The sequence below is a fragment of the Taudactylus pleione genome, unplaced genomic scaffold, assembly GCF_031769625.1.
Source record: "Taudactylus pleione unplaced genomic scaffold, aTauple2 ptg000214l, whole genome shotgun sequence".
In the NCBI taxonomy this organism is placed as follows: domain Eukaryota; kingdom Metazoa; phylum Chordata; class Amphibia; order Anura; family Myobatrachidae; genus Taudactylus; species Taudactylus pleione.
Genome location: NW_028284616.1, coordinates 8,815,609 through 8,832,993, shown reverse-complemented (window position 1 = coordinate 8,832,993; position 17,385 = coordinate 8,815,609). Strand labels below are relative to the sequence as shown.

The 17,385-nt window shown below is 46.0% G+C and overlaps 1 protein-coding gene across 1 annotated transcript in view; it reads right to left on the bottom strand.

Moving 5' to 3' along the window:
• Positions 1 to 12,440, bottom strand: part of SHC2 (SHC adaptor protein 2) — a 68,656-nt gene extending 56,216 nt beyond the window's left edge. The window contains exon 1 of the mRNA XM_088478437.1: positions 11,886 to 12,440. Coding sequence (XP_088334563.1) covers positions 11,886 to 12,425 — 540 coding nt within the window. The 5' untranslated portion in view covers positions 12,426 to 12,440. The remainder of the gene's footprint in view (positions 1 to 11,885) is intronic.
• Positions 12,441 to 17,385: the final 4,945 nt, after the last annotated feature.

The following is a 17,385-nucleotide window of genomic DNA, read 5'->3' as shown; positions in this document are numbered from 1 at the left end:
TGGTGAGTGTCGGGGAGGGGGTGACGTCATTGCTGTTGCTGTATGTGCTGTGTGCATCTCTGATCTTTAGCCACTGTTGGAATTTGTCACGATGGTTACTTGCAGTCTGGTGCTGTGTATGTGTAAATGTGTGTACCCTCCTGTGTGCAGGAAGTACATGTCTTTAGTACATGGGGGGGGTTTGTGGGGGCACTAGGCTGAAGCCTTGCCTAGGGTGTAGAGAGAGCTTGCACAGGCCCTGGCTGTTCACCAGTAAAGATAGTGGTTCTGATGCAATCCCAACCAGGCCTGCTATTCACAGATAAACAATAACACAAAATATATATAAAAAAACTTGCTGATGTACCCGGTTTCACCCGGGTAGACCTTAGATATTTCCTTCATCTCATCTTAACTTATATGTTTAGTTCATTTATACCTGTGGGGTAATGTCATGTTAACTCCCCTATTTGAATATTTTGGACTTGCGCTGCAGCCCCACCACTAGGGCCCGACACTCATCCTAGACGATGAGCTTATAGTCCCACAGCACTTGGGCCATGTTGCTTTGTCACCCATTCACCTCAGTTGAGAGGAAACAAATTAACCCTTTTCAGGGCTGGGCTAAAAATAGGCCCTGCATTTAAAGCACACACAGGCCAACCTCACGTCAGTACCTGGCTCATACTTGCTGACTATCTGGCTGCTCCTTCCAGGAGGGAGCAGCCAGATCGGCAGGGCAGGGGGCGTGGCCGGCAAAAGGGGTCGTAGCCGGGCGGGCACATCTGTGCACACCAAAGCAGAGTCGTAACTACACAATTGGTGCCCTGTGTACATAAAGAGCATTGGTGCCGCCATCCACAAATGCAGTGGAGAGAGCACGCACCACCGAAAAAAATAGGTGTGGTCCCACTGGGAAGGGGCATGACCACACAATAGTACCCCCAATTCAAATTATGCCACACAGTAGTGTCCCTTTGTCACATTACACTGCACAGTAGTGTCCCTTTGTCACATTACACTGCACAGTAGTAATGTCTCTTCATCACATTACACTGCACAGTAGTGTCCCTTTGTCACATTACACTGCACAGTAGTGTCTCTTTGTCAGGTTACACCACACAGAGCCCACTCATGTTATGCCACTCAGTAGTATTCCTTATAAACATGCCACACAGTAGTAATGCCGCTTATAACACATTAAGGGGCCCATTTATTAATTATCGCATTTTGCAATGGGATCAGGGCATGCAGTACCGCCCATGATTGCATTGCAAAATGCGATCATAGAGGCCGAATGTATGATCCGGCACATGCAGGGCGACGGGTTCCTGCGATGTGGCCGGAGGATGCTGCGCATGCACAGTCCCGCGGACTGCACATGAGCGGCTCCCATTGCCGACGGAGGGATCTGGGAGATGGGCAGCACAGACGGTGTAATGGTTAGCGTTACTGCCTCACAGCACTGAGGTCATGGGTTCGATTCCCACCACGGCCCTACCTGTGCGGAGTTTGTATATTCTCCCTGTGCTTGCGTGGGTTTCCTCCGGGTACTCCGGTTTCCTCCCACACTCCAAAAAAAAAATATACTGGTAGGTTAATTGGCTCCCAACACAAATCAACCCTAGTGTGTGTATGTGTGTGCGCATGTGGTAGGGAATATAGATTGTAAGCTCCACTGGGGCAGGGACTGATGTGAGTGGCCAAAATATTCTCTGTAAAGCGCTGCGGAATATGTGTGCGCTATATAAATAACTGGTAATAATAATAATAATAATAATCCCTCTGTCGGCTGACATGCGGTAAGTCCCCATAGGCTACAGCGGCTAACGCTATCTTCAAATGGCGTTAGCTGCTGGGGCCAATATTGGGAATGCTTCGCATTCCCGATATTGATACATTTGGCAGCATCGCATCCTCCATAGAAACCTATGGGGGAGGCGGCTGCCAGCGGCAATGGAGGGATTGCAGCAGGTATCGGAGATACCAGCTGCGGTCCCTCCTTCATACATCCGGGGGATACTTAGTATTTGAGGTAAACCCCCGAAAACAGGTGTTTTTGGGGAATTTACCTCAAATTCCATTTAATAAATGGACCCTATGCCACACAGTAATGCCCCTTATAACACATTATGCCACACAGTAATGCCCCTTACACATTAGACCACACAGTAATGCCCCTTACACATTAGGCCACACAGTAATGTCCCTTACACATTATGCCACACAGTAATGCCCCTTATAACATTAGACCACACAGCAATGCCCCTTACACATTATGTCACCCCCCAGTGTCCCTCCAGCAGCCTCTTACCTTTGCTCCTTTTGTGTTTGTCCAGCAACCCCCTGCGTGCCATCAGCAGGTAAATTTGGAGCCGGGCTTCCACACACTTGCATGCAGCTGTTACTGTAGGGGATCTCTCCACAACCCCATAGCAATCCCACACCCATGGACAGACCAAAATGCTCAACCTTCCAAACTCCAAATGAGGGCAGGGGGTAACTTTAGTTATACAACGCCGCCGGCATTTTGAATCTGGCGCCGGTCGCAAGCCAATCGGAGCTCACGGACCGGCAGCCGCTGCTGATTGGCTGCCGGTGCCAGATTAAAAATTACTGTGGTGCTGTCTCTTCAAGACTCTTCCTCCTCCCAGCACCTCCCTCTCTCCTCCCTCTTCCCTTCAATGCGAGCCGGAAGGTGGGTGGGGATTTATGCTCTGCAATGCGCTGTGTGTGCAGGGAACCTGGCTGCGAGCTATGTTTAAGGTCGCGCTGCACCCATCCCCTCGGCTGCAGTAGCCGGACCGTCCCATCTGTCCATCGGCCTTCTGGCATTTACCATAACTGCCAGATGGGCAGTCCGACCCAGCCCCTTTTCACCACCTTTGGTTTGGGCTGGGTTGATGACTCAGTGAGTCAGGACCAGTGGCGGCGCTAGAGGTGGGGATGCAGCGCAGTCCAAAATTCAAACAGGGGAGCCAAACCAACTGCCAGTGAGTCCCGGCCACCGATCTTTGAGGTGGCAGTTTGTGTGGCTCCCCTATTTTAATTATATTATATATATATATATAGCAGATACTGGTCCAAGACCCATGTTCGATAAGATAGTCATAGGGCAGAAACAAAGAATGTGGCCTTTAGTAGTTGAAATGGTACATAAAGAAAAACCCCTAACACCTGTATTTAGATAATAATATCCAGCATACAGTGTAAGATACAGAGGCCCATGTGTTGGCCAGTTTACAGTCTATACCTTATTCTAGTGGCAAATATAAAAAGCAGTTCCCAATTTTAGTGGCTACTGGCTAGTACACTTTATAGACCCACATTGTGGTAACTAAAGGATATGGGAGATATATCTTTAGATGATAGTCATTCGTACACACTGACTGAACGGCCATATATCCAACAGCTACGAGTCCCACTGGCAGGGAGGCAGGGTGGGGGCGGGACCGCCCCCCTCCCCGTAGCTGCCGCTGTGTGTACGAGCAGTCTGTAGACCGCCCGTACACACTTGCCGATGGACAGATATGTCTGCAGACATATTTGTTCATCGGCTGTGCGGCACAGACAATGCGATATGTACCCACCTTATTCTGATGGGCACATGAGGCTGGGGTTTTGGTTGCATCTGATGCAGCCGACAATCTTAGCGGGATCTCCTGGCCCCCTGTACCCACGGCTCCGCTCCCAGTGTATCCCGGGGCGGAGTGCATGACGCATCTCATTTTGAATGCGATGCATCCCGCAACTCTTTGCAAGCAAAATAGCTCTTATTAACACCGTATGCTTGAAGAGAATCACAAAGGGCAGCTCTCCCAGTAAGAGCTGTCCTTTGTGATAGAAGTACTTCCGGTTTTATGAACCAGAAGTCCTTTTGCTCATACATTGAGTGGCGCACGCGCTGCAGGGGGTGCTGGGAGGGATCTGATTAGATCCTTCTCTGGGGGAGTTGCGAATAGAAGCCCATAGGCTTCTATTGGGCAACGCCATCTAAAGAATCGTATTTTTTTTTTTACCACAAAAATCGCATTGCTGCATCCAGCACCCAATCACTGCTGGCTACAGTGATCGGGCATACCGACGGAATCCCCACCCAGCAGCTGTAGAGCAGCGGAGACAGAAATGCGGCTGCGTTCTCTGTCACTGTGGCCAGCAGTGATCAGGCAGCACAGCTGTTCCTCCTCATGCCAGCTTCAGTGCAGCTGAGGGTGCAATAGAAACAGAAGCCGTGGGTCTGCCCCCAATGTGTCCTGATCACTGTTGGCCACAGTGATCGGAAAGTCAACCACCGTTTCTTGTCACTCTGAGAACAATCCTTTCCATTGAATATGCACCTTAATGCCCCCTTAGTAATGCCCCTTATGCAATGCCCCTAGTAGTAGGGCCCCTCTTGAAATGCCACTCTAGTAGTGCCCCTTATGCAGTGTCCCCAGTAGTAATGCCCCTTATGCCGTGCCCCTTATGCAAAGCCTCCTATTGTGGTGCTCATTATGCAGTGCTCCTTATGCAATGCCCCCTATTATAGTGCTCCCAGTAGTGCCCCTTATGCCCCCAGTAGTGGTCCCCCCTATGCAGTGCCTCCAGTAGTGCCCCTTATACAGTGCCTCTGGCCAGTAGTGCCCCTTATACAGTGCCCCCGGCCAGTAGTGCCCCTTATACAGTGCCCCCGGCCAGTAGTGCCCCTTACATATATAACACAAAGACACACACAAAACAAAATAGTTACCTGAATCCTCGCTCCTGCGTCCACCGCCGTCCGCTTCTCCATCCTCCTGCTTGGCACTTTGGGAGAGCCGTCCCTTCAGCCACTGCGGGAGCCGGAAGGTGGAGTTCGTGAGTGAGCTCCAGCTCAGCTCTGGTCCTGGGTGCAGCAGCCAATGAGAGTCTGTCTGACTCTCATTGTCTACTAAAACAAATACATTGTCGCCGGGTAGTACACTCACTGTCAGTTTTTACATTTTGGAGACATTTTTTTATTAGCCAGTTAAGTGGTTAAGGAAGCTAGTATACTATGCATATCACCATTTTGATAGCTTGCATATACTTCAAACCTCAGTTCAGGTGGTTCGTAACCATGCAGACCCCAATTCCAATCATGGAGACCATAATTCGATCTGCTAGCCTATTGTGCAAAAAGCATTTAGTTAAATTGTGTACCATGCAGATCTCAGTGCTTATACAGTGCCCCAGTAGTGCCCCTTATACAGTGCCCCCAGTACTGGCCCCCCTATGCACTGCTCCTTATACAGTGCCCCCAGTAGTGGTCCCCTTTATGCAGTGCCTCCAGTAGTGCTCCTTATACAGTGCCCCCAGTAGTGCCCCTTATACAGTGCCCCCAGCCAGTAGTGTCCCTTATACAGTGCCCCCAGCCAGTAGTGCTCCTTACATTTATAACACAAACACACACACACACACAAAACAAAATACTTACCTGCTTGGCACTACGGGAGAGACCTCCCTTCACCTGCTGCGGGAGCCGGGAAGGTGGAGCTCGTGAGTGAGCTCCAGGCCGGCTTCGGCCCTAGGTGCAGCAGCCAATGAGAGTCTGTCTGACTCTCATTGCCTACTAAAACAAACGCACCGCCGCCGGGTAGTACACTCACTGTCAGTGAGTGTGCTACCCAGCGCTGGCGGCGGTGTGTTTGTTTCATTGTGTAGTGTGGACCGCACTCTGGGTCTCATTCAGACCCGCATGCAAGTGCTGAGCGCTCGCAAGCAGGTCGATGTTGAGGCCCTGCTCACGCACTGCGCGTGCGCAAGCCCTGGAGCGAGAGAGAAATTCTCTCGCTCCGGGACTCACTACAAAAGGGGTGGCTGTCGATGGTGATCGACAGCTCGCACCGTTTTGTAGGCGGGGTGGGGGATTGGCTTGCCAAACGGAGGCTTTCCCGAAGGAAAGCCTGCCATTTGGGGGCGGCCCAGTGATGTCAGTGGTGAGCTTCCGGCTCTGTTAGAGCCGAAAGCTCACTGGGGCTTGCGGTAGATGAGACCCTACCACAAGGGTCTCATCGCAAGTCGCGATGGTCTTGATCATCGCGACCATCAACCTGGCCGCTCGCTAAAGCTGTGGGTGGTCACCCACAGCTTAGCGAGCGGCCAGGAGGCCGGCTCATTATAGAGAAGCGGCCGCCCTCATTCAGAGCGAGTGCTCGCATTTTGCGAGTGGCTCTGAATGAGGTCCTCTGTGTGATCCGCACTGCACACTGAAACCACTGATCTTGACCGTAGATGGTGGTCATGGCTCTGTCCCACACGTTTCACCACCATTCCCTCCCCCCCCCCACCCCCTCCCGAGGCACATACTTTCACCGCTCCCAGCGACCCTACATTCTCTCCTAGGTCTGTCCAGTTTCCCTCACAGTGGGTAACTTTGGAGTGTACTCACAGGCTTTACTGCGCGTGTATTGGGGAGACGGGATTGTTTTTGTGTGCAGGGCCGTAACTAGGGTAGTGCAACCAGTGCCATGGCACAGGGCACCGAAAGGCATGGGGCACTGTTTGGGCCTGTCAATTTTCCTTTATATTATCAGTCTTGCTTGTAGCTTCCTCCTCTTCATCCCCAGCATCTCCTGGCCTCCCATATCTCTTCCCGGCCTTTCCCAAGGAGGCCATGGCCCTTTTTCAGGTTCACTATCTTATGTCCCTATTTAATAAATGGGGTGGAGCGCCAATGCTCTCTCTGGCGCAGGGCACCAAAAAGTCTAGTTACGGCTCTGTGTGTGAATATATTAAAACTAACACAGTAAAGCTTTTTTTAAACTCTAAAAGTGATTTGTTTTTTTCCGCAAATGTCCCCAACATATTTTAATTATCACATGTAAATAATAGCTATTATTTACATAATTTGATAATATTTTTTTTTTTTTTTACATTTTGGAGACATTTTTGGAAAATATATTAGCCAGTTAAGTGATTAAGGAAGCTATGCATATCACCATTTTGATAACTAGTATATACTTCAAACCTCAGTTCAGGTGGTTCGTAACCATGCAGACCCCAATTCCAGAGGTATATATATCATGCAGACCATAATTCAATCTGCTAGTATATCGTACAAAGAGCATTTAGTTGAATTGTGTACCATGCAGATCTCAGTGCAATTAAGACCCTAATTCTGCTGCTTGGTTAACCCTGCGGACCATGATTGTGGTGCCTACCTACTAGAGTAATGCCCCTCTGACCTAATTATTTCTAGAAGGCTGGCACTCAGAGCGGTCATTGATGACTCTTAACAGATGCTCCCAATGCTATAACTGGCTCAAGTACCAGGCAAAAATTTGCTACTCTGATCACTGATTGGCTGCCAGAGTTCATTGTAAGAGCAGCTTAGCAACAAGATCAGTCTGTGTGTACTAGCTTTTCATGCCTGGTTCAGAAGGTACCTGCACCAGGAGAAAAGTACAGAGCAGTCAGTGGTGGTAATAAAATATACAGTATGTTGTTAAATTGACTTTGTGTCCCTAAGGCTGGGTACACACCTGGACGACCAGCAATTGTGCTGATGTTCAGGGCGATTTGCATTCACGCAGGACATCGCATGATTGCAGGACTATTTTTAGTCTGCTGCAGTTTTAGAAAACCGATGTGAGGACGTTTGGTCCTCCAAATAAACTTCTAAAATAGAGAATTTAGCAACTGTATATCTTTCTGAAAGAACTGTATGGAAAAAATTGCATTAAATATAGTAGTCTAGGAAACTTCACCATTTTATTTATGCTTGTCCTGCCCATATAGGACAAAAGGAGATGGCACCAACCACCAGCTCTCTCGATATTTGTGAAATAGCCTTTGTTATATTAAGATAACACAATTCTGAGGGCCGTTTAGAGAGTTGAATGCCCAGATAATCAGTATAAGATGTTGCCCAAGTTACAGGGAGATGATAGCGCCAATGCAGTGTATGGACACATGGATGTAGAAAGAGACTCAACATTTGAACATATAAACCGTGTATCCCGAAACAGCCCCAAAATCTTTCAGCTTATCCAATATCAATTCCTACATATACTTGGGATTAGCAATGTACAGTAACGCATCATCTGCAAAGGCTGACAGTGATTTCCACCTCTCCAATCAAGATTCCTTTCAAATCAGACCACGATTGAAGTATACAGTACAGTGGGTCAATGGAGAGGTTAGAGGGGGGATAATGGGCACACCTCTCTCTTTTATGCTAGATACATGCCCTTTTTATTCCAGATTCCTCGACATGCCCCTTTTATGCCATCAGTCTTCTCAACATGCCCTGTTTATGCCAGGCACATGCTCCTTTTATGCCAGATTCCCCTACCTGACTGCTCTCCATAGGCATGCTCAGAAGCCAGCATAGGGGTGTCCTTTCGGCACTTCCTCCTCCACTGGGTCATGGTCTATCCCATGGTCTATCCCATCTCCCTGTTCCTGTGGGACATACACTACTCACCTGGACAGCCTATGTGAGTAGTGTATGTCCCAGGGGGAGGAGGGGACAGGGTAGACCATGACCAAGGTATGGGTAACAGGCACCCCCTGTTCTAGCTTCTGCACTCGCCTATGCTGCTCTAATGTGACTTTTCTGTATCAGCTAAGCTCCGAGATCAACTATGAAGCTCATACACAGGTCTGCTCTTTATTCTGCAGCTGTAGTGTTTGTTATCAGCCACAGCAACTTGTGAGGTGAGAAGTCTTGCTGACCTGCTGCTGTGTGGATTATATGATGTCTAGTGGGCACCTACTGCTAACTGCAGTGTTGTACGCTGGCCCGTCTCTTAGAACAGTTACCCGGGACTTAGGAGGGGCATCTCACAAAGTAGGGCATTACGACCATTAAGGCTATTACACCGTCCTCAGTGGGCGCGACTATAGAAGATTCTCAAAACATTTTGTCTGACTGCCTGCTAATTGGCCGTGGACACCGTTGCTTGGCAATAAGCAGCAGCCAGCTCCTCTGTAAGATGTCAGAGGATGTTGCTGACAGTATGCTGCAACCTATCCTTCCCTGAATCCACAACTGGATGGTGTTCACCTGTGTACCAGGCAGCCACATGGCCTGCCTGTGCTTTGAAACGGCACTGGCTGCATAGCACCGCCTAGCCTTTCTGGGTGTACCTTCGGTGGTACAAGTATATTGGTTTAGACCTTCATGCTCAGGAGGAGACCTAGGGCCTGATTCTGAGTCGCATGCTAACTACACTCAATGCTGAAGTACTGCACATGCATCTCAATTGTCACCGCACAGAGACACAGTACAAATTTGGAGACAGGGAGTGTGGCTTTTAGTGGGCGTACCAGGGAGGTAACAGTATAGTGGTTAGGCAGATGCGGGCGTGTCACTGACAATGACAAAGCCGCACACACAGGAGTCCATATTCAGACGGAGAAACTGCACCTGCCACAGGGCTGATGCCAGTTTCAATGGTGAGCCCGATGGTATTGAGATGGATTTCCACAGGTGCAAGGCACTGCAAGTGGGCGTTTCAGTTTTAAAGAAATCACCCGTGGCAAATGAATAAGACGTAGACGTGACAACGACTCCGAATCAGAGCCCTACTGTCAACAGGGCAGTGGCAGATAAGAGAGGTGGGAATGGTGCAACTCCTGTGACCTCAGAATAATAACATCCTATTAGACTGCTTAAATGTGCTGTTCACATAGAAACATTGTAAACAATAGTGTAGTTCCTCAGCACTTTAATAGGGTTGGGTATGGGATGCCGGCACTCGGGATCCTGGTTGTCAGAATCCCGACGATGGCATCCCGACAGGGTTAGGATACAGACAGGTGTTGGTAACTATCCTAACATTACCCCTTACCCTCCCCCTAAACCTATCCTCCCCCCTAGTGCTTAACCCTAACCTCCCCCCCTAGTGCTTAACCCTAACCCTTATCCTCTCCCTAACCCCACTACTTACCGTCAGGATGCCGGCGGTCGGGATACTGGCACCGGGATTCTGACTGCCGGCATCCCGACACCCGGGATTTAAACTACATCCCCAAAAGCGTAGTTCCTCAGCACTTTAATAAATTGGACTTGAAAGTAATTTCTGAGGAGAGTATGATTGGCAGATAACACATAACTGCAATAAATAATTAAGATACATTAAATGAATAATGTTATAGTACAAGGTAGATAAACAATGCAGGTAAATTCCCCTCTATGGAGAATAAAACACTATGCACACCCTGTCCTTATGTGACTTATTCTGTATTTTTGTGTGATTTATGTCTTATACTGTCCCCAAATAACCTTGCTTGTTTCATGTGACAAAATTTATTTAATTCACCATATATAAGAAAGTCCCAAATGCATGACATAAGGAAAGGAGACCACCCCTCTGGCTCAGATGATTACCCCTGGGAGAGGCATGACTGAGTAAGCCTATTTCACTGATGCTGTGACTGTGCTCACATGTAAATGCATCCTAGCAGAGGTTGGTTGATGCAATTAAGGGAGGACATTTAAGATGATAAGTGATAGATGTCAGCCAAAATCAGAGCTGATCCAAGGGCATACTGCACCCCTGGCCAATGTTATACAGACACATTCATTACCGTAATAAACATGATGTAATATAATAGCATACCTATGACTGATAATTCACACAGGTTATATAGCATAGCACCCATGTGACATATATAACAAAATAGTTTTTATAAGCAGTTTGATTTCAGCCATGCTCCAAATTCTGAAATGATATGCCACTTAATTGGTTCACGTAATAGTTTTTATACAGCCCAGGTATGAATCCTGTATGGTTATGAAGAATATGATTATGTTTATTCATTTTGCAATATCTGCTTAGATTGGTTCCGTCCTTGTCATTTAAATAACCAGTAACACTAAAACACAATTTGGCTTCTATAAAAATGCTACAAGCAATATTTACAAATAAATACATAGGACACAATCTAGAAGCTTAGTATAACAGAACATATATCATATAAAATAACACAGCAGAGTTCCTTTCTTTACATTTCTATGAAATCACATAGATAGAGGCCCTTCTAAGTCTAACATGGCTGCGATTGCTTATACCATGCTGCAGAGTAAGTGTAAGTTCCATATCTATTGTTATTTTATGGTATTGGAACTGTTGTGCTGTATATTTGTGAATGTTACTAATAGCTCTTTTATGTTAGGTATCCGCTGTCATAGATTTATCTTCATTTTAATAAATTATAGAAAACAATAATAATTAGGAATTTATCTAAAACTTGGCCAAATGTCAATTATGTTGTCACCGAATATTTTTATAAGGACATTTCTATAGAAATAATTCTCAGCTTAATCCGCACACATCATAAAAAAAACTCAATAAAAAAAGCAATATATGTAAATATGACGGTGTTTAAAGCCTACATAATGACAATTGCAGAAGGTAATATGGTTACAGCATCATCGCCAGCCCTTCCTTTCCTCCTTCAAAACAAAGGTTTCACCAGCCAATGAGAGCACAGCAAAACAAAGGAGAAAAACATTGCATCAGCGCTTTTACAAATCAGCACCAAGGAAAGGATTAGCTAGCCAATCAGGTAACAGGACACAACACTGCGCACTGCTCTTGCTCTGTTGGCCCATTAGTTAAAGGGGCATGCACATAGTTCTATGTGATCAGACTCGGGGCATATCACTTAAAGAGTTCTGTGTCTTCAGGAAAAAAAAAGACAGTTTAATATGATATATTAGCAAGTTAATCTTAACTGAATGCTCTTTCTGCAGTTGTTTACTGCAACCAGCTCCTTTATAATTAACTTACCAAGCACAGAGGTATGCGTTTCAGCAGCCACCCTGTTTTCTTGTGTTCCTCCTGGCTATCACATATACTGCCACAATGAGGCATCAGTATTATCAGTAAAGAATGCCCCACCCTACATTTCTAATTATGGTACATGTTTCAGCCTGCACTTGTTGTAGCAATACTTACCCTTACAATATAAGACACCCCAGGACCCTGCAGTCGGTCATCAGGATGGAGCCAACCCTGAGCTGGTTTACTGATAAATGTCCCTTTACGGGTCCACTCCTCCCCTGGCTGTTTATATGTCTCTGTCCGTGCAGCCTTTCTCCCTCCTCCTCCACCTGCTCCCCCTCGCAACCGGTTTATCACCTGCAGAGTACATGGCGTAGAACAAACCGGATCGCAGGCTCCGAACATTGACCCCAGTCCCCCAGATTTCTCTATGGACAGTTCTTTGTTTGCTCCAGACGGATATCGGCTCAGGAAAGCAGCAGGACTTGAGAATTTCCATTGCCCCATCCTGGGTATCATCATGCAGAAGGTGGTAGCCACATCCTGCTCTTCGGGGCATTGTGATTCAGAGAATGGCTGAACCAATGATGGAGATGTAGTGGGAGAACCTGGTGCCACTTGACCACTCATGGCTCCAGCTGCCAGAGGTGTCTGCTCTTCTGTTGAAGTTACGGAGTCATTGCGAAAGCGATCATACTTGGAGTCAGCCAGCATGCCGTGTGCTGGGATTCATCCAGAGCTTTCAGAGTGATTGCTCTCCTGTCTCATTCCCTCCTCCTGCTCTTTTCTCCTTGGGGAGGATCCACTCTCACAAGATGATGTCATTCTCATATTACTCATGTGCCCCCACCACTTTCAACATCTCAGCTCAGGTCAGCAGAACCTGCCACAGTATCACCACATCCCCCACCCTTCAGTATAAAGGCAAAGCATAAGGTAGTTTAAGTTCAACAATGGAGCATGGAACCCCTTGTGTCATACAGTATAGTCTGCATTTATCCATATCCTGTAATGTCTCTAAGCAACTGTAATCCACTACCCCAGAAAATGAGCATGTACAGCTTCTGAGCTCTGAAGAGTTATATGTAGAATAATGTATGTAGGGAGCATCTGACCATTAGGTAATTAAGAGTTAACATGGATTGAGGTGTTCTCTATGATGATTTGATGTATGAAGGGGATTTCTTGAAGCAACAAAATGTTTGCCCTATGTGTCTGTGCATTAAGAGGAGATGATAGATATTTGTGTTGATGTCAGTGCATAAGGTGGAGGTTAGGGGTACATTCATTTGAGTATATATAAGGAGGAGAAAGGTACAGGTCTTGATTACACATCTGATCACCTGAGTAGTACATATCTTGAAGACTGTATTTGGAGGAGAGAAGAGATACAGGAGGAGGTGAGAGGCACATACATTGAAGACTGCGTATTTGGAGGAGGTGTGAGGTACAGTACATATCCTGGTGACTTTGTAATAAAAGGAGTTGAGAGCCACATATCCTGAAGACTGCAAATTTAGAGGAAGACTACGAATTTAGAGGAAGTGTGAGGTACAGTGCATATCCTGATGCCTTTGTTATAAGAGGAATTGAGAGGTAAATATCCTCTAGAAAATGTATTTGGAGGAGGTATGAGGTACAGTACATATCCTGGCAACTTTGTAATAAGAGGTGAGAGGTACAGATCCTAAATAATGTGGAGGTGTGAGGTACAGTACATATCCTGGTGACTTTGTAATAAGAGGAGGTGAGGTACATATCCAGAAGAATGTGGAGGAGGTGTGAGGTACAGTACATATCCTGGTGACTTTGTAATAAGAGGAGGTGAGAGGTACATATCCAGAAGACTGTGGAGGCAGTGTGAGGTACAGGACATATCCTGGTGACTTTGTAATAAGAGGAGGTGAGAGGTACATATCCAGAAGACTGTGGAGGCAGTGTGAGGTACAGGACATATCCTGGTGACTTTGTAATAAGAGGAGGTGAGAGGTACATATCCAGAAGACTGTGGAGGCAGTGTGAGGTACAGGACATATCCTGGTGACTGTAATAAGAGGAGGTCCCTGAATAATGTGGAGGTGTGAGGTACAGTACATATCCTGGTGACTTTGTAATAAGAGGAGGTTAGAGGTACATATCCTGAAGAATTTGGAGGAGGTGTTACGTACAGTACATATCCCGGTGACTTTGTAATAAGAGGAGGTGAGAGGTACATATCCTGAAGAATTTGGAGGAGGTGTTACGTACAGTACATATCCCGGTGACTTTGTAATAAGAGGAGGTGAGAGGTACATATCCTGAAGAATTTGGAGGAGGTGTTACGTACAGTACATATCCCGGTGACTTTGTAATAAGAGGAGGTGAGAGGTACATATCCTGAAGAATTTGGAAGAGATGAGTAAGAAAATACAGGTACTGTATGTTTCTCAGTATGAGGAAGAGGGGAGAGGTATATGCCCTGATGTGTGTGTATATATATATATATATATATACATATATATATATTATATATATATATATGGAAGAAACAAGGGTGACGTTGGCATTACAAATAGTTCTTTCTATACATTTCATTACCACATTAATAGTTGAAATCTCAGCCTTGTTTAATTAACACATTAACTTGTACAATGCCAGTAATATCAGGGAAACAATTAACTCATGTTATCTTGTTGCCATTAGAAGAATCCACTATCATATGTGCAAATTGCCAGCTCAGTAGCCAAATAGTTCTGAGTGGCAAATTTCATAATTAACCTATTTGCCTTCTGTCTTGTTTTAGAATTAGTTACATGGAGCACTGCAAAAGCTGCAGGTCCTGCTGAAATTGACTGAGTTTCAGGATGCAAATCACCAGCGGGCATTCAGGAAATCTAATCATATTTCTAGCAAGGAGAGATGAGAAAGGAGTGCTATTGGAGGAGAAATATTGTATAAATGAAAGAACAGAAAATGAATGTTGGTTTGTACAGTAAAGAACCAAGAATAGAGAATCAGTGCTGGGCAGAGATAAGAGAGATAAATAGCAGGATAATTAGAAACAGAAAGGAAAAAATGGATGATTTAAGTAGACACGCTGACAGACAGTAGCACAGCCTGTTTGCCCAAAGCCTTAGAGATGTCAGTGAGCTAGAACCTATTTTGCTTGTGAAATAATTGTACAGATTGTAACTGCAGAAAATAAGGCCAAATATCTTTATTCCGCCCACCCATCCCCAAATAAAATGACTCATTTTGCAAATTCCATTAGCCACTGTATAAATATTGGTACCCTACCCATCTGTCTCTTATCCATCACCTCCAGCCTGCTCCATAATGCTTACCGCCCCTGCAATACTGGGCTCACACACAGATCAGTATAATCTCATTCCTCAGAGACACTTGTTTGCATAAAACTAAACTAGAGTCTGCATAATTCATTTTCTTCACATAAGTGGGTAAAGGGCTGTGCAATGCTGGGGTGGGGGGAAATGATGAATGGCTGTGTGTGAACAGAATACTACAGAGCCATATGGGAAAAAGTACGCTTATCTGTATGTCCATAAATTGAAAGTGCTAGCAGTGATGTACAATGGGGTACATTAGTTATTAATACAGAGCAGAACCAGAGTCGATAAAACTAAAATGTACTTCTGTATCTTTGCGGCCCCCTGGTTACGCTACGTAAATAGCGTAATCAGGAAATACTATTCGGCCCCTTGCGGGCTCGCTGCGCTTGCCACGCAGAGGGCATGGTGGCTCTCTTCGCTCGCCACATGGATTTATTCCCCCTTGGATGGTAGAGAATGACGTTGGATGGTAGGGAATGACGTTGGACACTGGCTCATCTTTACGCTAATGTCCAACGTCATTCCCTACCATCCGACGTCATTCCCTACCATCCAAGTGGGCATGGAGGGGCAACAAATCCATGTGGCGAGTGAAGCGAGCCACCGTGCCCGCAGCGTGGCGAGCGAAGTGAGCCCGTAAGGGGGCGAATGGTATTTCCTCAAGTTTACGCTACTTACGTATGTTCACTGAATAGTGAAGATACGTAAGTAGCGTAACCACGGGGCCGCAAAGATACGGAAATACCAACTAAAGTATTAAGAAGAAAAAGCTATGTATACTGTGTTGTGACTTACTGCATAATACAAAGGTACTGTTTATGTTAGTAATGTTATTTTCTTGTGATTTTCAACTTCAAATTACAGTAGTACTCCTGTATTCCACATGCTTAATTAATTATACTAGTAACATTGTTCATGTTTATTCATTTATTAAACTTTATACAATGACATTACACTATATTTTTAGTTTGAATTTTTCTAAGCGTTTAACAAAGATAGATCTTTCACATGGCACTAAACTGTCACGCAGCCAGATTTGTGAACAATTTGACCACAGCATGGATGTCCAATGTACTTAGAGCCATTCGATCAGGAGCCGTCCAAACAACTTGATCATAATGTAGTCTGACTGCACATGGGCTGCTTTCACTTCACTGATCATCAGCCAATTCGGATGTTCTGTCTCATTGTTTTTAAATCTGCACATGTATGGTGACAGGACTACACAACCGATATATGTAACTCACCTCTTCTCGCTGTCTAGATTAAATTAATCTTACTCTCTCATTTATTAAACACATTGCCATGCTTGTTATTCATCATAAACATAAAGGACATTATGGGCATATAGTGCACAATATGGATTCAAACACTGCAACCAAAGTGATCCGCAAAAAAGGATTCAGAGTTATATGCAATTCCGTTCTGCAGATCTTGGTATCTTATTTTGCACTGCGCATGGTCCATTGCCGAGCATAAGCAACTGTGGGCAACTACAAGTAATTCAGAGTCCTATGCATCTCAACCACATCTCCATTTGTGGCTGAGTGAGTGTATCTGGGAGGCTACCGTGCGTTCATATGTAGGATAAGTGTTCTGTTGGAGTGGCATGGGAGTCTAGGCGGAATTACGGGCTATTCAGAGTTGTGCGTACACATAGATCCATCTGATTTCAGAAGGATCTCTTGCACCAAGGATAGGGCTGGTCTGAGGGCCTGATTCAGAGCCGCTCGTAAGCGGCCGCTCGTTCGCTCCGAGCGATGTTCGCACAATTGCGCATGCGTATGGGTCATAATGCGCATGCGCCAACCAGTCATTGCGGTCGGAAATCGAGCGCTCGCAAAATAGCGAGTGCCTGCTAATTTGAGTGACAGCATGAGGCGTTTGTGGGTGGTAACAGGGGAACGTGCTTGAAAACGGGGAGTGGAGATCCGAACGATCAAAACGGGCGTTTAAAGGGTGTGCATAATTAACAAAGCAGCGTCATCGACCACGTCACTTGGTTGTTTCTTAGCCTGAACTGTTCGCATGATTGCGGTAGGAAAATCCAACCACAAGCACTGCAAGCAGTTCAGACGACTTTCGATGTACTCAATTAATCAAATAAATAGCGGAGATGACGTAGGATGCGAGCGGCCAGGGGGCGTCTTTACAAAATAGCGAGCGCATGTTTTGTTCGCTCGCTCAGACATAGAGGCGTCAACAGACCGCAAAGAGCGAGCGCTCAATTTAAATAGCCGGCCCCTTTTTCTGAACGAGCGAGCGCAAATAGTGTCCAGCTCTGAATCAGGCCCTGAGTACACACTGATAGTGATAAAGGCTGCTGTCACAAGCAGATGGATAGG